This window comes from Leucopleurus acutus (genome assembly GCF_964270905.1).
Source record: "Leucopleurus acutus genome assembly, chromosome: 5".
Classification (NCBI taxonomy): Eukaryota; Metazoa; Chordata; class Mammalia; order Artiodactyla; family Delphinidae; genus Leucopleurus; species Leucopleurus acutus.
The window spans coordinates 12,574,975-12,598,556 of NC_139147.1; the positions used below are offsets into that span (position 1 = coordinate 12,574,975).

Sequence of the window (23,582 nt, forward strand, 5' to 3'; positions counted from 1 at the left end):
TTATTCTTGATATCTTGATGCTAAGGTACAAGTCCTTCATCCTTACTGGGTATCCAGGCAACACAGACCCAGGAAAGCACTCACAGGTCGCAGTGGTGTAATTAGTCAGGATTGCTCAGGCTTTGTTGCAGTAACACATACGCCCCAATGCGTCAGTGGCTTAAGGAGCAAAGGTCTCTCTCTCGACTGTGTCATGGTCCAGGACAGGTCAGGTGCTCTCCTGGGTGGCTGTTGTCCAGGAGGTAGCTCAGGGGTCCCGGCTGCTCCCGTCCTGTAGCTGTGCCATCTCAACATATGGCTTCCCAGGCCACTGTGGAAGAGGCAGAGAGAGTGGACAGTCAAGCAGGGGTGTTCTGGCCAGGCCTGGAAGTGGCTGAGCGAGTTGCGTGGTCCCAGCCTAACTGCAAGGGAGGCTTGTGTGCCAAGGAAGTGGAAATGGATTGGTTTGCACCAAGCAAGTCCCTGTCCCGGGTGGCCTTGGCCTCACCTCTTCAGTGCCTGGGTCTCCACTTCTGGGCCTCAGCACCCGAAGTCTGACTGTGTGCTGTATGTTTAATAAAAGTCTGGCATGGTCTGCAGTGGTAGCATCTGCCTTCCAGCGTGGTTGTGTGATCGCCTGCAGAATGGTTATGACTCTTTCTGGGTCTTGAATATGGGTGGGAGTTGGTGTTATTGATGGGTCACAGAAGGGCGGTCCCAGCAAGCGTCTCCCTGCCGTGTCTCCCTCCTTTGCAGGAGAAAGCATCGTGGCGTATCTGACAGGGGTGTTGACGGACCTCCTCCACACCCAGAGAGACCCTCTGGCTCTGTGTCTTCTGCTTCAGTCTTACGACAAGTTGGAGCCTCCGCTCCCACCTTGCTGCCGTCAGCTGTCCAGGTTCAACAGATACTACAGCCTCTGGATCCCGGAGCCAGCCCGAGAGGCCTTGGTGAGCTGCGGCGACCACCACTCCTGCGGAAACCTAGAAACCCCCGGAGGTTCCTCCCTGTGGGTCGCAGCGGGCTGTACCCCAGCTGTGTAGCTTTCACAGCTTAACAGGGTGAACGCTCATCACCTTCTCGTTTCCCCAGAGTAGGAGAGGAAGGCACGTGGTGTCTCTGCCGCTCAGCTAGTGTGACGAGACCCCGAGGGGCTCCGCGATGCAGCAGAACCGAATTCGCCGCTGGCTGCACGTTTGGGCTTTGAGGCTGGGGTTGGGGGCGGGGCCTCCTCCTCCCTTCCGGAGTGGTCTGTGCGCGCTCGCCTCACGGCCCTCGTCTGCACACCTCAGCGGCCCCTAGACTTGGCGTGCTCAGCGGTTAGACCTGAAGGCCGCTAGCAGGCTACGCTCTGCTAGACGGGAAAGTGAAAAAAGAAAGAAAGAAATGGTTTTCTCCCGGTGGGGACTGCATTCTTAAAAGGGGCGCTGCAGGTCTGGCTCTGATGCAGCGTGCTTAAGATCGCTGGGTGGAGCAAGAAATTCACTTTGCGTTGTGCGCTTTTGTGTGTTCGCTCAGTTGTGGCCGCGCTTGAAAAAGCAGGCAGCTAAGGAGGACCTCTTCCTCTTATGAACTTGGTAGCAGGAGCCTGTGTTGATTGCACGTTCACGGTCTGTTAGGGCCTCATCCCTAAGTGTATCACACGTATTTTACGCCGTTTAATCCTCACAACTCGGAGAGGGGTCTGGACTTAACTATCCTCCTTGTACACGTGGGGAAACTGAGGTTCAGAGCAGTTCCGCCCCCAGGCAGTGGTAGACTCAGGATCCAGGCAGGCCTCTGGGCTCCAGAGCCCAGGCCCATCACAGTTATCGCCGCCTTCCCCACCTGACAGGTCGTGGTCAGGAGGTGGTCAGAGCCACACAGCAGCTTCCGTGGGTGTTAGCAGTCCGTGCTGTGCTGCACGGTGCTCCAAGTGTAGGCGTCCACTCCGTGGAGTCAGGCACTTGGCGGTTCTCACCCGTGAGGGCGCGTCAGGATCCCCCAGACGCTCATTCAGACGTGGTCGCTGGGCGTGTGATTCAGCAGGTCTGGGGCGGGCCTGGGAGTTTGCATTTCTAGCAAGTTCCCGGGTCATGCTGTTGCTGGTCCAGGGTCGAGCCCCGCTGAGTTTCAGGGCACCACGCAGCCTAGTTGTACTGGCCTTAGGAAACAGTGTTTGGAGTTACAACAAGAAAAGCCATGTGGGGTGAATAAAGAAGGCAGTTTGGGAACTAAGAAGAAATGACCCACTTGGAGACGGAATGACTTCAGGAACGTATCTACCGTCCGGCCACATCCTCCCGTCCTCCCGGGGGAGGCCTTTGAAAGGCATGCAGCTCACCCAGCCGGCTCCTTCCCAGGGTGGCATTTCCCAGTTTCCAGGGATTAATCACAGTGACTCCTGTGAGTAAAATCCTGTCTCTGTGCCGCGTGACTCCTGTTCTCCAGAGCGTGTAAATACCTCCCCGGCTCAGTGCCCTCACGTGGACACACGCTAGGAAAATACGTGGAACTGAGCGTGTTGGGACTTTACTTGAATAAAATGCCACAGGGTCACCTAGATGTAGTATCAGTAGGTGATTTTTGTGAAACGTCCCTCTGTGTGCGTGTCGCCCTGTCCCTGTTTTAGCTCCCTGTGCCCTTTGCCCCTGGTGCCGATCTGTCTTTTCTCTTTCCTCCCCTGCTGTCTCCCAGGCGCTGCAGACGTCGGGCAGCCCTGCTCCGCCGGACCCCCCAGCCTCCTCTTTCAGTGCCCTGCTGCAGATGGCCTACACGGGCCAGGGCCAAGGTCAGGGCCAGGGCCCGGGCGCATTCCCGCTCCTGGACGAGGGGGTCCAGGGGCGGCTGCGGGCTGCCCTCCTGCACCTCCCGACGCACCAGGCCCTGCGCTCCGCCAGACACCTGCTGCTGTACCTCAAGAGCACCGTGGAGAACTTCGGCCAGGTCAGCGCTGCCCCCGCTCCCTGGCTTCACCACCTGCAGAGAGTGTGGCCTTCTGCCGGTCGGGTCCACACTGAGTGACGGTGTGGATGGAGGCCTGGGGCCCCCCTGTCGCCCCGTTTGTCCGCACACGGGGAGGGCAGTGGCCAGTGTGCAGGGCCCCGAGCGGGCCGCGGTTTGGGAGCCTCGACTCCGGGTGCTGTGCCCTCTCCCTGGGGCAGAGGCGCAGATCTCAGACCGGGAGCCACGCGCAGCTAAACGTGGTCGCTGGGGCAGCTGAGGCCGGGCGGGGCCCTTCCCCCGGCTGAGCGGGTCCGCGGCACGACCAGGCGTCCCCTCTGCCTTTATAAGTTTTAATTGGGCGGCTCGTTGTTGGGCCTTCTGTCCCTGAGGTGGTTTACGGATTTTTAGTTTAGGTTTGTTGCTGTTGTTGTTTTAGTATTTATTTATTTGGCTGCTCCTGGTCTTAGTTGCCGCGTGCGGGATCTTTTTAGTTGCGGCAGGTGAACTCTTAGGTGCGGCATGTGGGATCTAGTTCCCTGACCAGGGATTGTACCTGGGACCCCTGCATGGGGAGCGCAGTCTTAGCTACTGGACCACCAGGGAAGTCCCTTGGTTTAGGTTCTGAGGTGGGCTTTTCCCCCTCATCTTGGTCAAAATAAATCTGTGTGTTTCATCAAGATTTAGGAGGACAAGTCTTATTAAGAAATGACTTTGAGGGCTTCCCTGGTGGCGCAGTGGTTAAGAGTCCGCCTGCCAATGCAGGGGACACGGGTTCGAGCCCTGTTCCGGGAAGATCCCACGTGCCGCAGAGCAACTAAGCCCGTGTGCCACAACTACTGAGCCTGCGCTCTAGAGCCTGCGAGCCACAACTACTGAGCCCACGTGCCACAACTACTGAACCCATGTGCCACAACTGCTGAGCCCATGTGCCTAGAGCCTGTGCTCCGCAACAAGAGAAGCCAGCGCAGTGAGAAGCCTGCGCACTGCAACAAAGAGTAGCCCTCGCTTGCCGCAACTAGAGAAAGTCCGTGTGCAGCAACGAAGGCCGAACGCAGCCAAAAATAAATAAATAAATTTTAAAAACTTCTATAAGAAAAAGAAATGACTTTGAGGTTGTTGGCAGTTTACCGGGAGTTGCCATTTTAGCCTGCTTCCCTCCTTGATTCTTGTTTCTGGCAACTCTCCCCTTCTGGCCCTGGGGGGACGCGGCAGTCAGTGTTCTGGTGACTGTCAGCCCTTCCTGGGCCTGAGGGTCGTGTGTGTCTGGTCCTCACAGCTGGGCAGGAGGACGGGGCCTCCCCTGCTGCAGTTCCTCCTGGACCTCCTCAGGCACCTGGTCATCCACTGTCAGCAGCTGGACGCTCAGAACCAGCAGAAGCGCCAGGCCGCCCAGGCTGAGTCCGACCTCTTTTTGGACGTGGAGTCCATGGCCTCGCTGGAGTTGGCCGATGACAAGGTACCGCCGCCCTTCCTCCCTGGGTCTCCTTCCGGTTCGCCTTTTCCTGTGAGGTCACAGCCACTGGCTTTCCCTCCGTTCTGGTTAAAAGCAAGTACGTGTTCATTGCAGGGAAGTAGGGAGATGCAGAGAACTCCAAAGGAGGCCCTGAGCACCATCCCCCGCCCACCTCGAGAGAAGCACAGTTTACTTGGGGCGTTCATCTTTCCAGTCACTTCTCTGCTCACACTTGCCCTGCTGCGAGCACTTTCCCTCCCACTGTGCCGTGAGCGTCCTGAGAACTCGGACTGCGTGTTTTCCTCTTAAAGCGTTGCAGCCCGTGTTGAGCGAAGGCTGGGCAGTGGGCGGGGCCCTTCCTCGTGAACACACACAGCGACCACACTGCCTGGGGAAGAGGGAGCCTTCCTCTCCTGCTGGCAGTCTCGTGAGTCAGCTTTTGAACTGGGGCCAGGCCGAATCTTTCTCACCATTTGCCATTTGACCTGTTGTACTGGGTTTGGGTGCAGGCGTGTTCCTCAGTTCACAGTCGAACACATGGCTCCCTTCCTTTGATCTCCAAGGGGGCTTTCTTGGGGGGGCATTTGTTGATGCAAGACCACCTGTTAGCCAGTCATTGGGCAAAGCACTCCTGATGTGTGCTTTTCTGTTTTTCTTTCTGTTTGGGAAAGCTCAGTTGGAAAGTGTGATAGGCTCCTCTTTCCTTCCTGAAGAATAAATAAGGAAAAAAATTTATTTCTGTCTCCGGGGACTGGGTGACTTCATTGACTAGGAATCGTGTTCAGCGAGGCTGTATCAAGTCATCATCTAATCCAGCAAAGCACACTCAGCTGCTCTCTGCTCAGTGGTTTAAACTAGTCTTGGGGTCAGAGCTAGTTCCTCAGGGGGTCACTCGAGGCCCAGCCTCCTTCTGGAAGTGGACGCAGTTTCACCTTCAGTTCTGGATCGTTTAACCCCTACCCATCTTCCCCAGCCACAGAGCCTCTCCGAAGCCAGGGTAGCCCTGCCCTGGTGGCCGGGTGGTACCCACGTCCCTCAACCAGATTTATTTAGGAGGGCAGGGCTGCTAGGGAGAAACCAGGAGACAATTGATCGTCATCCCATTTTGGCATTTCTGCGTGGCCCGGCCCTGCCTGAGTGACTGTGCAGAGCAGTTTTACTGCACGGTCAATTCATTCAGGCTGCATTCGTCAGCTTCCTGCTGGTCTGGGGGTCACTGACCGAGTCACAGTCCAGGCCCCGTCGTTGTACAGGGGAGGAGGTGCGTTATGATGGGGGAAGAGCTTTGGGCTTGGGTTGGGGTGCTGCGGGCACCCCTGAGAGGGGCACTGGGGCTTGGGCTTGAGGGTGGAGTGGCTTAGGAAAGCTCTTTCTGCTCTCCGTCCTCCTCAGTGGCCGCCGCTGGCTGGGCCGTGGGTGAGGCCTGTGCCCTGTCACTGTGTTTCAGACGCTGGAGGAGGTGCTCGTGGCCATCCTCAAGCATCCCACGCTGGAGGGCTGGTACCTGGCCCTGGAGCAGCAGGCGCTCCCCCCGCACACCCTCAGTCCCGTCCTCGTGAAGCTCCTGGCGGCCCACCTCAGCGCGGGGGTCCTTCCGCTGCTGCTGGCGAGTGCCCCCGTCCTCCAGAGCCTTGGTCAGCTGGGGCTCCTGGCCAGGTACTCAGAGGCCATCACCCAGAGTGTCCTGAAGGAACTGCGGAACCGGAGGGCCTGCGCAGCCACGCTGATGCCAAAGACCCTTCCTCAGCTTGAAGCCCTGCAGGGGCTGCACCCATACATGGAGGGCTCCCAGCTCCGGGAGGTCACCCTAGCCCTGCTGAGCCTGCCCGAGGCCCACCTGGTGGCCCAGCGATCCACCAAGTCCCGCCAGAAGGAGAGACATCTGAACGCTCTCGGGGAGACCCTGGTCCAGCTGCTGACCAGCCGCCCCCAGGAGCAGCTGCAGAGCGGCGAGCTCCTCCAGGCCTCCGAGTACGTGAGAGGCCTGGGGGCTTTGCTGCCCGCGCTGGCCGTGGACGAGCTGGACGCCGTGCTCCTCCAGGCTCTGCAGAGAGAGCCGGCTCTGGCCCCCGCAGTCGGGGTCGCTCTGCTCGACTACTGCCTGGCCCGGCGGACGCCGGTGGCCCTGGGCACCGCGGCCCTGCTCCTGCAGCACAGCCGTCCCCACCTGCTGCGCTTTGAGCGGTGGTGCAGGCGGGCCAGCCTGGGGCTCTGCCTGCAGGAGGCCCTGGACGACTTCCTCCCTGTCGTCCGCGTGTACCTCCAGTGCAGGACCCGGGAACACTTCACGCGCCCCGCAGCAGGTACAGGAAGGGTGGGTTTGGGCAGCCAGGAGGGCTGAGAACTGTGTGTCCACCCTTAAGCCCTGGGACTTCTCGTTCTGGAGGTATCATTTAGTTCTGTTTCTCCTCCGATGTCTGACCCAGCTCTGAGGATGGAGCTCCCATCGACCTCGAGTTACCCACGGGAAGCTGGGGCCGGCAGTGGGCAGTAGCTATGGCCGTTGGGGGCCAAGGAAGGAGCGGCCCCGGCTGGGTCTTGTTAGGTTGAGGGAGTGGCGCGGGTGATGGTCCTTTGCCCCGTCCCCCTCTCCCCACCGTTGGGAGCGTTGGTGGGTCCGTGCTGAGCCGAGGCACTCGGCTGGGCCCCGCTCTCTCTTCTCTCTCCACCCATTGGGTTTCAGGTCCAAGGCACTTCCTGATTACCTCCAATTCAATTTAATTCATTTTTATCGTGTGTACGAATGATTTTTCACTCACTGCTTTGCCTCTGTGCTGCATAGCTTCATATCATCAATAACAGATGTTTTTAAAAAGTAAGAGCGCCCCTGCAGGAGGGCGTCTTCCGGCCAGTGGTTCTCAGTGCTCTTCTCGTTCCCCAGTGAGTTCAGGACCTGGGTGCTCACCGGCTCGTCATGACCCTCGAGCCGGGGCTATGCCCAGGGCCTGCGGGACTGTTAGGGTTGAGTGATGAGAGGTGACCGGTGGCGTGCTGGTAAATGTTTTAACCACTGGCTCTTGGGGGAGACTGATTTGTAGCATTTGCCGACTTCCGTGGCATCACAGCTCCTGCCGTGGTCAGTCTCGTGCTACCAGTGTGACATCACCCAGGTCACAGGTTTCCTGAAACAGAGCCACCAGCCCTTGTGAGCCGGCTGTCATGCTCCATGGCGCTCACCTCTCTCTCCTGCTTGTGTCTGCCCCAGTGTCCTCTGCTGTCATTCCTGTCCTGAGGAAGGCCCTGTGGAGGCCGCTGCAGACCAGGCTTCTCAGTGCTGACGGGCCCCTGGAGTCTGGGCTGCATCAGGAGATCCTGGCCCAGCTGGTCCCATTTGCAAGAGCAAAGGCCCTCCGTGTCCTCATGGACCGATTGCCCCGCTTGCTTCAGACTCCAGGCAGTCACAAGAGGTATGAAGGCTCGGGTTGTTTAATGGCTCTCCCTGTCTCAGCTTCCCTTTTCCCTGTAGTGGTTATAGAGCAGTGGAACTCGCTGCACTGCTGTTGCGCAGCTGGGGAGAAGGCAGTTCCTCCGAGAACTCTGCTTCATCCTGGCTGGAGCAAGTTCATCTCCGTAAGTGGGTGGTTCTGATTCCCTCAGAGCCGTGGTCGTCAACCAGGGGCGATTTTGCCCGCTCCAGGGAACAGTTGGCAACGCCTGACACCTTCTACTGTCACGATATGGGCATGGGGGGCTTGTTGCTTCTGGCTGCTAGAGGGTGGAGGCCAAGGGTGCTGCTAGATATCCTGTAATGCATAGGACAGGCCCCCTCCCCTCCCCCCGAAGAGAGAATTATCTGGCCCAAAATGTCAGGAGTGCTGAGGCTGAGATAGCCTGATTTAGACAAAGTCTGGACAATATATCCTTTTTCTGGTGTGCTAATAGTGTTTCCCCTAGTCGTAAAAGTTCTGGTACGTCTTTGAAGTTCGCGTAAGGGGCAGGGGAGGCCTGTGATCTCCGTGCTTGGGTAGTTAGTGTAGGGACCAGGGCTCAGGGCATCTGCCTCATACGGTCCATTGTGATGTTGGATTATATATACTTAAAGCTAGAGGGATTTGGGCCATGCCTGTAACTCTTGAGTTTTGTCTTCTGCCGCAGTTGGGTCGTGGCTGACTCTGTCCTGGCTGTCCTGGAAGGGTCGGCAGAAGAGCTGCGTGCTTGGAAAAAGACTCTGCTGGAGGCCTGTGTACAGTGGTTGATCGCGTCCTTTAGCGGCGGCCAGCAAGATGATGGCACCCAGGATCGAGAGAAGCAGATGCTGCTAAGATTAAACGAACTGTTGGTAGGTGTCTCTTATTAGAGCCCCTGGTTAAATTTTTAAGAGAAAGAGTGAGATAGACAAACCCAGGTTTGCAGATACATTCAAGCCGGGTGGCGTGAATTCGACCTGGTGGGGGATGAGAGGAGCCATGTCTAGGAGGCGACGGGCAGGTGGAGGGCAAACTTTGAAACGATGAGCCATCTTTTATCAGGAATGGTTGCAGGAATTTGTCAGAGTGCTTTTTGGTTGCATCTCCTGAGATGGTTATATGGTATTGTTTTTTGTTTTGACTGTTAATGGGGTGAATTATATTAACTGATTTTTGAACGTTAAACCAGCCTTGCATTCCTAGAATAAACCTACTTGGTCATGATGTGTTCTCATTTTTATATAGTGTTGGATTTGATTTGCTGACATTTTACCAAGAAATTTTGTATCTGTGTGCCTGAGGGGTATTAGCTTATAACTGTATTTTCTTGCAGTGTCCTTGTCTGGCTTTAGGATCAGGTAATACTGGCCTCAGGTTGAGTTAGGAAGAGTTTCACTGGGTACAAAATTCCAGGCTAACAGTTTTTATTTTCTTCAGGCATTTTAAAGATGTTGCTTTACTGTCTTGCGGTGTGCATTGTTTCTGATAAGAAATCTCATTCTTATCTGTATATCTCTTTACGTGATGCCTTTTTTCTCCAGCTGCTTTGAGGATTTTTTTCTTTACGTTGCTTAAACAGCATGATAGCGATATGCCTGAGCGTCGTTTCTTCAGGTTTTCTGTGCTTTGGGTTCAGCGAGCTTCCTGGCTCTGTGAGTTTAGAGCTTTCGTAAAATTTGGAAATATTTAGCTGTTTTGGGCCTTTATTTTCTTTTGTTTTTAATCTTACATTTTTGCACAGAGATGATTAGCTTCCTGAAGAACTTAATGTGTTGTGTTACAGGATTGTGAACTTAAGGCATGTAGGAACCTGACCCAGTAGAGCTAGGGAAGAGGAGGAGAAGCATTCCTGGGATGTAAGGGAGTCGAGCTGTGGAGCCGGGGGTGCTGGACTCTGCTCTTCTAGGGATTTGTGTTCTTGGGACAGGCCTCCCTCCTTACCCCACTTGGCTGTTTTCTTTCCCTCTCTCTCGCTCTTGCCCCCCCCCCCCGCCCTTTTAACAGACTTAACTTTTTAGAGCAGTTTTAGGTTCACAGCAAAGTTGGGCGGAAACTCAGAGTTTCCACGTGCCCCCTTCCCCACACGTGCACAGCTTCCTCACCGTCAGCATCTCCAGCAGCCCTTTCCTTGTAATTGAGGTGTGGTTTTCATCTCGTGGAATATGAGGTCTTAAGTGTGCAGTGTAGTGCTGACAGATACACGTACCCCTGTGCCCACAGTGCTATCCAAGATTTTTATCATTCCAGAAAGCTCTCTTGTGCTTTCACCCAGTTGGTCCCCTTCCCCCCAGAGCAGCCACTCTTCGATGTAACATAATGCACCACTTTTGGAGATGTTTCTCCACGTCAGGGACTGTGGACCTACGTTGGCCCTGTTAGGGCGCAGTGGTCTTGCTCTGGGTAGATGTTCTCTCATGTGTTTAAACAGTCACATGTGGCTGCACCTCTGTGTGTCGCAGATCAGTCAGTGCTATTCAGAATGGTGGACAAAGGGGAAAGTTACACTACTACTTGGGAATTTTCTTTTGGTCACTTGGTGATCATAGGTATGCTAAGACAGAGCTACTAGTGGAAATAACAAAACAATTAAAAAAAAATCAAAGTAAGAAGCAACTACAAGCTTTTGCGAATTGCTTAGATAACTATATTCCATATTTACTGTAGGGCGGTAATTTAAATTCTGTGTCCTCTATTTTAAATTAATTTGGATATTCCACATATATTTCTTGCTTTCTTTATTCCTAGAATTCACTTAATGAAGTTGATCCTGGTGACTGGCAGAAATTTGTGAAGACAGGACTCAAGTAAGTTGAATTTATTTTCTTGGTGCTGTTCAGTAAGGCGGCGAGTGTCTTTGCTGGTGCAGGGCCAGTGGTGTAGCTTGTTATTAGTGTAAAGGACGTGGTGGAGAAGATGCTGCTCCCATTTTGGGCAGACGACACGAGACAGCAGTGTTGGGGAGGGAAAATGATTTGCCCGTTGACATGTGTGTACTTCTAACAGCGATGAGAGAAGCAGCCTTTAAAAAATGAAATATTTTTTGGGAATTCCCTGGTGGTCCAGTGGTTAGGACTCTGCGCTCCCACTGCCAAGGACCCGGGTTCGATCCCTGGTCAGGGAACTAAGATCCCACAAGCCACACAGCACGGCCAAAAAAAATAATAATAAATAAATTTTTTTACTGAAATATTTTTTAAAAGCCAGAAATGTGCAGAGAACAACACAGGAGCACCCAGATTTAATCAATGCTGACAGTTTTCTCTATTTGCCCTAATTGCGTCCTTTCCTTCCCTTGTCCCAAAGTGTCACTCTTCTGAGGTTGAGTTTTGTCATGGCCCTGTGTGTTGAACACTTTGGTTGCATGTCAGTATGTCTCTAAACAATAAACCACAGTGTTATTGAGTTTGACATTGTATACAGATGTATCACTTTATTGTCCCTCTTTTGCACTCAGCAGTTTTTGAGTTACCCATGTTGGTACATGGCGATCCAAGTCATTGCTTTTTACTGCTGTGGGGCATTCTGTCTGACGACCGTGCCCCAGTTCACGTAGCCGGTGTCCTACTGGTGGACAGGACCTCCCTTCTTTCCTCCCTCCCTCCCTCCCTCCCCTGCAGTGAACGTTGCATGTCTCTTCGTGCCCAGGTGCCAGATTTTCCGGGGGAGGGTCCCTTGCTGGCTCTTAATGTGGGCACAGCTCCAGTTTTACTAGATTTTTTGGTTGGTTCTCCAAGCTAGCGTAACGTGGTGTGGGAGTTCGTTTTGTCCTCGCTTCCTCACCAGCAGTTGATGTGGTCAGACTCTTTCTTCTTGGCAGTCAGGTAGTCATGAAACGGTATTTCATTGCACCTGTAATTTTCATTTCCCTGGTTATTCATCAGTGTGAAACTGAGAAAAATACCCAAGAGAGAGAAATAAGTGAAGGTGAGTCAGAGGTAAATGGCAACCGAGGATTACCTTCGTGACATGACGACATTTCTTTGAGTCTTTGGTTAATTTGCGTTTCTAGAATGTTCCCTGTGTGCTCAGTGATTCTTAACAATATTCACATATGACTAAAAACTTTTTTCTCCAGAGCATGATGTTTTCATTTCTTTAGTGGGTTCTAAAGGGATTTAAGATGAGAAGGCTTCTGAACCGTTAGAGGGGTATTTTGAGTAGCTGAAAGGAAGGAAGGAGGGAAGCTGACCTGGCAGGTAGGCCAGGTCAGAAGTGCTCCCTGTGATGGGTGGGCGACTAGGTATGTGATGCTGCAGGTGTGCTGCAGCAGCATGGGTAGTTTGGGTGATGGGTGTATGACTGTGCACTCCAGGATTCTCACCTGTGTGGCGTGTTGGAAGTTTTCCTTGATAAAATGTCGAGAAAAAAGGTTTTCTATTGTTTATGAAGCTAGTTTTCCCTTTGATTCTTGCCTCCTAGATTTCGGTATCAGGACCATGCATTTTTAAAGGCCCTTTGTGCTGCCATCCAGCTCCTGTATCTCCCGGAAAGCGCCGCACGCTCGCGGCTCACTCAGCTCTCGGTGGTCCACGCGATGCTCACCCAGCACTCCCTGTTCCTGCCCACTTTGCTGACGGCTGGAGAGGAGGAACCCCCAGGCAGTCCCGTCAGAGGTGATTCCTTACCCCACCTCCCACTTCAGACGCAGAGCTTATTCCTGGATTTCACGTGTTCTCAGAGCTAAGGAAGCATTACCCAAACGGTATCTGAATATTTCATGTCTGTCAAATCCAAGCTCAAGAAATGTTTCCTCTGACTTGGGGTCACACAGCAAACGCAGACCTCTCTTCAGAAGCCAGATTTAAGGTGCTCTGCTGTATCGTGGGCGAGCGTTAAAACCTGGGAGTGAGTTAGGGGGAGTTAGGAGGGGGGCGTTTCTCACCTGGGAGAAATTGTTTAGTTGCGTTAAATGTCTTAATGGGGTGATTGAAACTTTTATCAAGGGCAAAGGGTTCGAAGGTCCCTGTCGGTGGGTCCCTGCTAGGGACTCGTACAGCCCAGGCTTCTTCCCTCGTCGGTTCGGTGAGCGTTTACGTTAGCATGGCGAACACTGTGGGAGATGGCAGAGGTCTGAGGGGTCCTGCCCTCCCGAAGCCATACCCTGTTTAGAGACAAAATTGACATCCCCAAACTGTTAGGAATCACTGCCGAGCTGGTCTGTAATAAACTGCTAAGCTGGAGAGAACCCTTACCCAAGTTCCTGGTACAGGCAGTAGAAAAAGTAGAAAGGCTGCCCGCTTTCAGGCAGGAGTAGAAATATTAGAGATTTTGGTAACATAATCATGGAGAGAAATGCTTAGGTTTAAAAATCTTTGTTGCCTTAAAGTTTGGGAGGGGGCTTGGAGAGGCTGATGGCAGCCTCGTCGAAGTTGTGTTTATTTTAGAAAAGGAAAAAGCAGGGAAGGGACCAGGTGCAGTCCTCAGACCAGTGTTGTCTAGAGAAGGCTATCTCAGGCATTTGTGTTAGCTGCAGTGCTTCCTTCTCCACTTTTACTCTGCACGTGCCCATCCCCCTGCATTGCCGGGCATCTCAGCGTCCTTTTCTTCCAGAAGCGCTGGTGGACCTAATGTCGGTGGCAGTGAGGCTGTGCCCCTCTGTCTGCGAGAGCAGCCACTTCGCGGTGCTCCTCGGGGCCTACGGAGCCTCTCTCAGCGTCCTGGGTGAGGGTGCGGGGACCGGGCGGTGTGATCAGAGCGTATGAGGTCTCGCGGGTCACCAGGAAGCTTTCTAAACTGACCCTCAACTGACTTTAGACCAGAAGATCTTACTTCTCCTGCGGGCCTACGAACAGAACAACCATAGCCTGGTCAACTTCAGGTGAGCGCTGGGCCTGGAGGTGAGAACGGCAGGTCTTGAAGGCCCCACCCAGTGAGCTCCCCCAGGGAAAAGGGGGGCTGGGTGGACCCCTCGGCTCACACACCATTGCCAGCGTGGGCTGCTCTGGCCTCTCACTGTGAGGATGGTCCCCGATGGCCGGGCCTGTCTGGGCTGGGCCACCTCTCTGGTTGACAGTGTGTGTCTGTCACAGACCTGCCCTCGGACTCACTCCTGACCTGGGGGTCATTTAGTTGATTCTTCTGAAAACCTTTCTCTTGGTGCCTTCCTTTAGGTGGGAGCGACTTAGGTGGGGATCTGGGAAAAGACTGAGGAGCGCTGGCTGGATGTTAATTCCGCCCTCTTCCTTGTCTGTGCGTGCGTGCGTGTGTGTGCACGCGCGCGCAGTGTCTGTCCCTGGATTTGTCTCTTTCCTGTCTGTCTGTCTCTGTGTCTGTCTGTCTGTCTCTCCTGGGTCCCCAGGGGCCGCTTGCTCCTTGGCCAGCACGGCTTTGGGCCCTTAGGGGCTGGGCTGATGCCTCTCCCTTTGGGCCCTGCCTGAGCTCTGCAAGGGCCGGGGTTAAGCTATTCATAGACAGCATCTGAGATTCTCTTTGCTGCCCTAGTTTCTTTTCTCCTTAATTTGGGACCAGCACCCCAGCATCTGCCCAGTACATAAGAAGAGCTTTGTGCGCTGAGACAGGAAGTAAGCTTACTGGGCCAAGAAAAATAGTTCAGGAGAACTCTGCAGGGAAGGGAAAAATATATTTCCCTTGTAGAATTCTTTTTTTTTTTTTTAAAGATTAAAGCTGTATTAGCCTAGAAGCCCCCCCCCCCAAAAAAAAAACAGTAAAGAGAACCATTTTCTGCCTCTTAAAAGAGTCCAGGTCATGAATAAACATTGTCTCTCCCTTCCCCTCGTGGCCTCACCCACTTACTGCCTTGGAGGTGGTGCTGCGTCAGTTGTATTCTTTCTGGAATAAACAGCCCCTGTGTACACGAGGGAGAGGAGACAAAACAGAAGCAGTCTCGCTCACAGTGAAGAGCGAGCCGTCCTGCCCAACCCCACAGCCTCAGAACCCCCCCAACCCCTGCAGCCTCAGAACCCCCCAACCCCCCAGCCTCAGAACCCCCCCAACCCCCGCAGCCTCAGAACCCCCCCAACCCCCGCAGCCTCAGAACCCCCTCTCCGGTTAATGGAAGTCACACGAGGGCGCCCTGGGCGCAGACGGGTTCAGTCGCTTTCCAGGAGGAAGGCAAGGTGACCTCTCTGGGCGGCTGCCATGGGGACTGGTGGTGCGAAAGGTAGAGCTGGGGACGGCGCCAAGGCTGTGCGGTGGACCTGGTCCGCTCACGGCCCCGTGGCAACGAGGAAAGGCTTGTATCAGTAGAGCATCATTGAGCTGCCAGGGTTCTGCCGCTGTGCCCAGCACACACTGGAGCCAGACTCCCCAAATGTGAATACCTGTTCTGCCACTTACCAGCTGGGCAGGGGACCAGCTGAGCAGCGTTCCAGATCCTCTCTGTGTCTCTCTTCCCGCATTTGCAAAATAAGGATGACACTAGTACGTACCTTATGGGATAGCCGTGTAGATTAAGTGAAATGAATACACATGAAAGGCTTACAGTAGTGCCTGGCACATCATAAACTCTCTGTAAGTGTTGGCCTCCATCATCCCCGACACTGTCACACCACCCTCATCATTGTCAACCTCTCCATCACTCCCACCTTCCCCCTAAGTTATGCTGGGGATTAAATGATACAACACAGGACATGTACTCAGTGCCTGGCGTGCTAGCTGCTCGACAAAGCTGCCTGCAGTGCCGTCATCACCATCGTCACCCCTGTTCCCGATGGGGCCCTGTGACCAGTCTGCTCTCCCATCCGGCTCTAGGCTGCTAACCTGGGGCCCAGCGGCCGTGGAGCATCAGAAGACGTGCCAGAGCCTGGGCAAGTCCCTGTGGCAGCAGCCGAGCGTCGGGGACATCCTCCGCCTGCTGGATCCGGACCGCATGATGAAGACTGTCCTCCACTTCCCCCAGAACCGGAGACTGCTGCCCCCCGAGGTGCGGGGGGCCCAGGGGGGAGCCGTCAGGTTTTAGCTGCTATAAAATACAAGCACTGCTTTTCTTGTGATTTGTTAACTTTTTATAAGTAAAATTCCAACCATATGCAAAGGTACAGAGACAGGACCCATGTCCCCACCACCCAGCTTCAGAACTTATCAGCACGGACCATACTTGTTTCTCTTATAACTTCTTTCCACCAAAGCAAATATCAAAGGTATAATTTCATGTACAAGCACTGTTGTTTTTTTTTAATAGAACCATTTTTTAATGGGCTTGGATATTCATAATAATTTGAACTCTAGGTAATAGTGGGTAAACATTCACATGGTGTTACGCTTAGGCAGTTGCACCACACGTTTCTGTTTGTCTCGGGCTATTTCAGGACACACAGGAACCGATATTTAAAGACAGGAGTACGATGGATCTCAGTGACCTTTATGACCCCTGTTTCCTCCTTCACCTCTTCAGTGAATTGACCAGGCCAGGTAATTGCAGCCTTCCGGGTGGGTTGAGGGGGCATGATTATTACCATAATTACCAAATTAGGACCTTAATCTTGAAAATAATTCTTGAAGGATCTTCAGCTGCCTTCTCGCCTTTCCATTCCAGTGATTTTCAGCAGAGTAACAGTTAATGTTTTGAATCCACAGTGATTTTTTTTTAACTATAATTTTAAAATCTGGGAGTGTCCCTTTGTCTTTGATGTTTTCCTAATTTTAATGACAAGAGCATTTTCTGAATTTTCACTGAATAGTGGTCACATACCAGCAGAAATGAGAGACTTTGTCTTTGACAATGAGTGAGAGCCTGCTAAGGTTGGCTTTTTCTTGGTTTAAGTATATTTTTGAAATTGTATTTTGTGTCTACTACCCTGAGGGTGGTAATCTTTGTGGGTGAATGCTTCGGAGAGACAGAAAGAACAGAAATGTGTATCAGTACATGCTGGTAAAGGCCAGCGTCTGATTCCCAGGCCTGTCAGGTCTGTTGGTTTGGGGCATTTTGTCGGTGATTGGTGTGTATTTTTTTTGCGGTACGTGGGCCTCTCACTGCTTTGGCCTCTCCCGTTGCGGAGCACAGGCTCCGGACGCGCAGGCTCAGCGGCCATGGCTCACAGGCCCAGCCGCTCCGCGGCATGTGGGATCTTCCCGGACCGGGGCACGAACCCGTGTCCCCCGCATCGGCAGGCGGACTCTCAACCACTGCGCCACCGGGGAAGCCCTGAATTTGCGTTTTCTTAATGGCTAATGATGATGAACATCTTGTGGCTTATGTACCATCTGTAATCCTCTTTGGTAAAGCATCAGTTCACGTCTTTTGCCCTTTTATTCTAATGGGTTTTGTTTGTTTGTTTTTACTGTTGAGCTTTGAGGGTTCTTTATATATTGTACCTATTAGTCCTTTGTTTGATATGTGATTTGCAAATATTTTCTCCCACTGTGTAGCTTATCTTTTCACCTTCTTAACAGAGTTTTTCAAAGAGCAGCAGTTTGCAATTTTGATGAAGTCCAGTTTATCAGTTCTTCCTTTTATGGGTCATGCTTTGGTGTCAAGTCTTAAGAACTCTTTGCCCTTCGCTGCATCCTAAAGAATTTCTCCCATGTTTATTTCTGAAAGTTTTATAGTTGTAGGTTCTACATTTAAGTCTGTGGCCTATTTTGAGTTAATTTTTGTATAAGGTGTGAAGTTTAGGTCCAGCTTCGTTTTTTCGCCTGTGGGTGTTCCGATCCCGTCCCCACTTGTCGGTCCTCCATCTGTCCTCCTCGCCCTTCCTCCTGGTTACTGCCGGGCTGGGGAGTCCCGACGCCCCTCCATTGACACTTCCTGGCTGGGAGGGCAGGAGTGGCCATTACTGCTCCTCACGTGGCCTCCACTGGCACCAAGCGGGAGCCTCGTCCTTCCTCTGTATTAGGGTCCCTCCGATGCCCAGTGGGGACCAGCCAGCATGAAGCCTGAGGGGCTCCCTCACTCCTCCCTCCTGGTTGTAATGGCCGTGTAGATTAGTTGCACCAGGAAACCATGCCTCACTGATTGCCCTGTTTTCTCCCCTTATAAACTTGATGGTCTTTTTATACTCAAATGCTCTTCCTTATGGATTTGCTGATCCTCTACCACTGCCCGTAGTTCCTAACAGAAAGATGAGAGGGCTGTGTTCTCAGAGACTAGCCTCTCCATGAGCACTGGGTTCTGTGGCTGAGCTAGAGTTTCTTTGCAAGAGAGCAGGGGCATTTTCTTTCATGCACATGTCAGATGATGATGATGGCCAGCAGATATCTTAACTGCCCTGGTGGCTTTTAGCAGCAGCCAAGTGAGGCACATCTACTACGCTCTTTGATTCCCCCCAGGTCTTGGCAGTGCTGGCTAAGTCTGTTTCTCATCAAACATGAAAATAGATTTTCCACAGTCTAAAAATATGATGCAACTTGAGTGAATTATAACAAATCATTTAGTCTGTTGCTCTTTCAGGAGAGCTTTTAGGAGACAGAAGGCAAAGGCTTGGAAAACAGTAGAGAAATAGTAAAAATCAGGGCAGTGTTTTTCCCAGAATCTTGGATAGTGGGGGGAAGGGGGAAGGACAGGATCTGGAAGGCCTTTTGTGAAGAGAGGTAACTAGTAAATGCTCTTTCAAGTTAGGGAAATCTCCAAATACAGCCGCTTTTACATTTTATTGGTATAATATAGGTAGAAAAATTCGCAGAGCATGTCTACCCAGAAAGGACTTGCAGTAGCTTAAAATACTGCTTATACCAAAATCATTCATGTTGAAGTAGAACATTTTAAAAAGCATATAAGTGGATAGGGAAATAGTTATGCAAAACAAATAAGCAAACCAAGAAAAACTAGGTTCATTAAATTTTGCTCTGGGCTACTTATAATCCAGAACAACAAAAAAAATGGAAGCATAATATTTTAAACAAATTTCATCATCTGATAAAAGGAAGTAATACCAGTTCAACAGGAGAGGAAAATTCCTAGCAGTGAAATGATAAGTTGAACAGAACAGAAATCTGTGAACAGGATAATGGCCAAAGGTTTACTGTGGTTGAATTGTCACGAATCTGTTTTTTCGTTTTATTACTTTTTAAAAAGTTACCATTCCATTTACTGTTGCCCTGGTGGATCACTAAACATGAACAATGTTTTAAGTAAACTTTTATTGAAGTGTGATATATAGACACCAGTGCAAATCATATATGTGTGGCTCAAGTTTTGGTGAAACCACTGGCCAGATAGGAACAGAACAGAATCGGCAGCTCCTCCTCGGGCCCCTTCCTGGCCAGGCCCCTTCCTCCCCAGTAGGGACCGGTGTCCTGTATTTGAACTTTATGTAAATGGCATTAAACACTTTCTATTCTTTTGTATGAGCTTCATTTATCTACGTTATATTTGTGAGATTCATCCATGCTGTGTGTAGCACAGGTTCTCCACAGCATGTTTTTACTTCCTGCAGTGGCACCCGGGTCCAAGTGTTGCTCAACATTCTGCAGTCCTCAATTGGGTCACCTCCTCCTACCTCCTGCCTCTGGTGACCACAAATCTGATTAGTGTGTATGCGTGGTGGCCAGGCTTCAGAGGAACTCGTCTCACTGCCTTTGCTGAAGATGGAACCTGTTTTCTTAACCTCACTGCTGCTTTTCTGTGAGTCCTTGGCTGGGAAGCAGGGCCAGCCAAGGCTGTTAGCAATGGCAGTGACAAATGCTTTTTCCACAGCAAAGTCTTGTCCTCAAGAGAACCGGGCTGAACTCTTTGGCTCCTAATTCACAGAACAGGGAGGCCCACGTGCGGTTCTCACCAGACCACTGGACACAGGCTCCATGGACCGCTCCCTGTGACGAGGCTTCCTGGCCAGGCCACCTCTAGGAGATGGTGTGGGAGGAGGCGTGATGAACAGCTCTTTATGCTCCGACAGCACAGCTGCACTGCCACCAAGGCCCATAAAACGTGGGGTGCTTTTTCTTTTAATCCTTGATAATTGTCCTGGTTAAGCCATTTTGGTTTGAAAATCTGTTATCACAAGGCCGAATCTCTATTTATGAAGTTCTTAAAACAAAGAGAATGGTATTTATAACTATTTTTTGATAGCCTATTATGTTTTCAACACTCAAGGGAAGCTCTTTTCCATACATGTTACAAAGCCAAGACTTCCGGAGAATAACAGAGATGACCACAGAACATGAAATTGACTTTTCCTCACGGACACGTGGAAAATCCTTTTGTCTTAGAGAGTGTCAGTGATTACTAAAAATATCCCTGCTGAGTACTAGCTATTTTTAGTGAGTGTAATATTAAATGTTTAGAGTGTTCTCTTTTCCAGATTTATTCCATTTATGTGTGTTTGTTACGTAGGTATGGAGGTATCTTAAACATATCTCATCTTTTCCAAAACAATATAATTTTATCCCTCAGTTTGATGCTTTGTACAGCATTTGGCATTTTTTCCCCTTCCCATCAAAAGTAGTCACTTGTTAGAAATGAGAAAATTTAGTCCATAAGCTGTTAGAGCCCAAGGGTCTTCTAATTATTCTTTTTCCATCCTTTTACTTTTTCTTTCCTTCCAGTTTTATTGAGATATAATTGGCATACAGCACTGTATAAGTTTAAGGTGTGCAACATAGTGACTTGACTTAACATACGTCATGCAGCGATTACCACAGTAAGTTTAGTGAACATCTCTCATCTCATATACATATAAAATTAAAGAAATATAAAAAATTTTTTTCCTTGTGATGAGAACTCAGCATTTCCTCTCTTAACAACTTTCATATATAACATATGGCAGTGTTGATTATATTTACCATGTTGTACATTGCATCCCTCATACTTAGTTATCTTATAACTGGAAGTTTGTGCCTTTTGACCGCCTTCATCCATTTTGCCTCCTCCTACCTCCTGCCTCTGGTGACCACAGATCTGATCTCTTTTCCTGTGGGTTTGTTTGTTTGTTGTTTTCAAGTATAGTTGACCTACAACACTGTTAGTTCCTGGTGCATAACATAGTGATTACCTATTTCTCTACATTTCAAAATAATCACCACTCTATCCTTTTACTTAAAATCTGCATCTTGAGGTTAAAAGTGGTTTCTTGTAGACAGCGTATACTTGGGTTTTGTTTTTATATCCAATCTGACCGTCTCTGCCTTTTAATTGGAATGTATACACCATTTACATTTAATGTGATTATCAATCTGATTCCACTTTATCTGCTTTTTTGGCTTTTAGCTATAATTTGTGTGTGTGTGTTTGTCAGCATATGTACGTGTGTGTGTGTATATGTGTTTTTGTGTGTATGTGTGTGTTGGTTGCTTTAGGGTTTATGGTATACATCTTCAATTTATTGTGGTTTACTTTCAAGTGAGATTATACCACTTCATGGATAGTAGAAGCACCTTACAATAATATATATCTCTCCCCTCCTGGCTTTGCGCTATAATTATCATACATTTTCCATCTGTTGATAAATGTTAAAAAGCCTACAAATACGTGGTTGTTTTTGCTTCAGACTGTCAATTACCTTTTCAAGGGATTTAAATATTTTGTTTACCCCATAGTTATCATTCCTTGTTCTCTTCATTCCTTTGTGTAGATTCAGATTTCCATCTTCTATCATTTTCCTTCTCATCAAAATACTTTTAAGAATTCTTATAGTTCAAGTCTGTTGGTGATCAATTCTTTCAGCTTTTCAGTCTTAACTTTTGAAAGATTTTCATGGAGTAGGAAATTCTTGGTTGACAAGTTTTTTTGTCATTGTACTTTAAAGACGTTGTCACCTTGATTCTGGATTGCATTGTTTCTAACAAGAAACAGTGTTCTTATCTTTGTTCCGCTCTATGTTTTGTGACCACTTTTAAGATTTTTTTAATCACCAGTTTCAAGCAATTCGATTATGATAAGGCTGGGTGTAATTTTCTTTATGTTTTTTGTGTTTGGGGTGTTCATTGAGCTTCTTGGGCCTGTAGGTCTGTGGTTTTGTCAAATTTGGAAAAGTTTTGGCCATTATTTCTTCATTTTTAGGGACTCCAGTTATACATGCATTAGCCTGCTTGAAGTTGTCCCACAGCTCAGTGATGCTCATGCTTTTAAAATTCTTCTTTCTCTCTGTGTTTCAGTTTGGTTAGATTCTGTTGCTGTCTTCAGGTTCACTGTTCTTTTTTTCTTCAATGTCTAATCTGCTGATCAGATTAGTGCATTTTTCTTTTTTGTTTGTTTGGTCTCTTGTTTTATTGAAGTATAGTTGATTTACAGTGTACTTATGTCAAACCTAATCTCCCAATTCATCTCACCCTCCCCAGGTGACCTATCCCTGTTCTGAGGTTTTTCTTGACAATGTTTATATTGTAAAAAGGCCTGGGTTTTTGTTAAAGAGGATTGGAAGTGTCCTGAATTGCAGGTGTGATCAAGTGGGTCCCCTCGTGTATCCGACCTTCTCTCCCGTCACATCCTCTCCTGGAGTAACGTGAGTTTTTCAGGGCCTCACAGGTGAGGAGAGAATATCAGCCAGCCAGCTCTGGGCTGTAGCTTTTGTTCAGGCTTGGTGAGCCGCTCTTCTGTGAGATTTCTGTCATTTGTTTGAAGAAAGAACTAGGGTTGCAGAGTGGATATAAGTTAATCCTTCGTAAAATCGATAGTCCAGCTCAGACCAGTTCGCATTGGCTGTATCTCCCAGCATCGCCGCCTTACGTATTTTCCTTGGCTGTGTTTGTAGGTGGGAACTCAGAGGCCGAGGGCTGAGCACGGCAGACCCGAGAGCCGGCTTTCTCTGCTGACCCTCCGGTTGTGTCCCCCAGGCCTCCGCCTGCTGGGATCTCAGTGGCGGGTCCGAATGTCACCTCTGATCTCTGGTTCACTGGGTATTTGTGAGAAGTAATGAAAGATTCCTGGGATTCTTGGGATTACAAGCATCTTAGAAACTGAAGGCATGTGATTATTGCCACGGAAGGGGAGAGAGTCTTTTGCCCGGCTTCAGCAGAAGTTAAGGAGTGCAGGAGGAAGACTTGCATTTCTTGTACCTAGCACGCACTCATAGCTGACGGTGGTAAGATGCGAGAGCAAATGGAATTCTCTGTGTTGCACGAGTGTCACAGAATCATAGCGTGTGTGTGTGTATGTGTGTGTGTAGTTAAGGCTGTATTTTATTTCCCTCAGAATTTGTGGTGGATTGTCGGAAATTTGTGGATTCAAATGCTCTGGGCCTAACTGTCACAGCCCTCAGCAGCTACGACCCCCTGATGCGAGCCGCGGCCTACTCCGTGCTGGCAGCCTACTACTCACAACTGGAGGGGGCACGCTTCCGGGAGCAGCCCCAGGTGAGCGGGGCTGCGGGGATGGCTCTCCGCCCGGCCTGGTGGAAGGATTTCCTAAGGAGATCAGAGGTGTTGCCGGGAGACTCATACAGGACAAAGTCTGTCCCCTGCTGGGGGGGGTTGATGCCTGAGGCTGTCTCGGGTCCTCAGCCCTGGGAGATGGAGACAGGTCTCCCCTTACAAGTGGTCTTCTTGTGTCGCGGTGGGCAGAGCAGTTCTAATTTCTGTTGAACTCAGGGGTGACGGCAGCTGTCACCCAGGAAACACAGAGCCTCAGAAGCTGCGCCCTGAGGTGGTGGGGACAGGCGTCACCTTGGGTGGTCCCTGGGGTGCGAGGAGCAGGCCACTCTGCAAAGCCGTGGTTTAGGCTGTACAAGATAAGGCTGATCACAGACGTTCTGCAAATTCTGTTTTTTTTCCGCCCCTTTTTCCTGGTTTGAAGGTACTGTACCTGTTGGACGTAGTCCGGAACGGGATCCGAACTAAGAACATGAGACTCACCTTCACCTTGGCTCTCTTCATCGCCAAAGCAGCCTTGCAAATTTTGAAACCAGGTACCACTGACAGAATCAGGTTGGGGTGAGGTGGAAAGTTTGAGGCTGAGCAAGGCCACTTGGAGGCGTTCATCCCGCAGG

At 50.6% G+C, this 23,582-nt stretch overlaps 1 protein-coding gene across 1 annotated transcript in view; it reads left to right on the plus strand.

Annotated features, from left to right (window-relative positions):
• Positions 1–23,582, plus strand: part of URB1 (URB1 ribosome biogenesis homolog) — a 64,785-nt gene that overhangs the window by 31,127 nt on the left and 10,076 nt on the right. The window contains exons 19-32 of the mRNA XM_082840236.1: positions 736–929; positions 2,656–2,904; positions 4,181–4,360; positions 5,805–6,660; positions 7,563–7,764; positions 8,453–8,636; positions 10,510–10,568; positions 12,184–12,377; positions 13,315–13,425; positions 13,519–13,582; positions 15,475–15,646; positions 16,032–16,134; positions 22,790–22,950; positions 23,390–23,501. Coding sequence (XP_082696362.1) covers positions 736–929; positions 2,656–2,904; positions 4,181–4,360; positions 5,805–6,660; positions 7,563–7,764; positions 8,453–8,636; positions 10,510–10,568; positions 12,184–12,377; positions 13,315–13,425; positions 13,519–13,582; positions 15,475–15,646; positions 16,032–16,134; positions 22,790–22,950; positions 23,390–23,501 — 2,841 coding nt within the window. The remainder of the gene's footprint in view (positions 1–735; positions 930–2,655; positions 2,905–4,180; positions 4,361–5,804; positions 6,661–7,562; positions 7,765–8,452; positions 8,637–10,509; positions 10,569–12,183; positions 12,378–13,314; positions 13,426–13,518; positions 13,583–15,474; positions 15,647–16,031; positions 16,135–22,789; positions 22,951–23,389; positions 23,502–23,582) is intronic.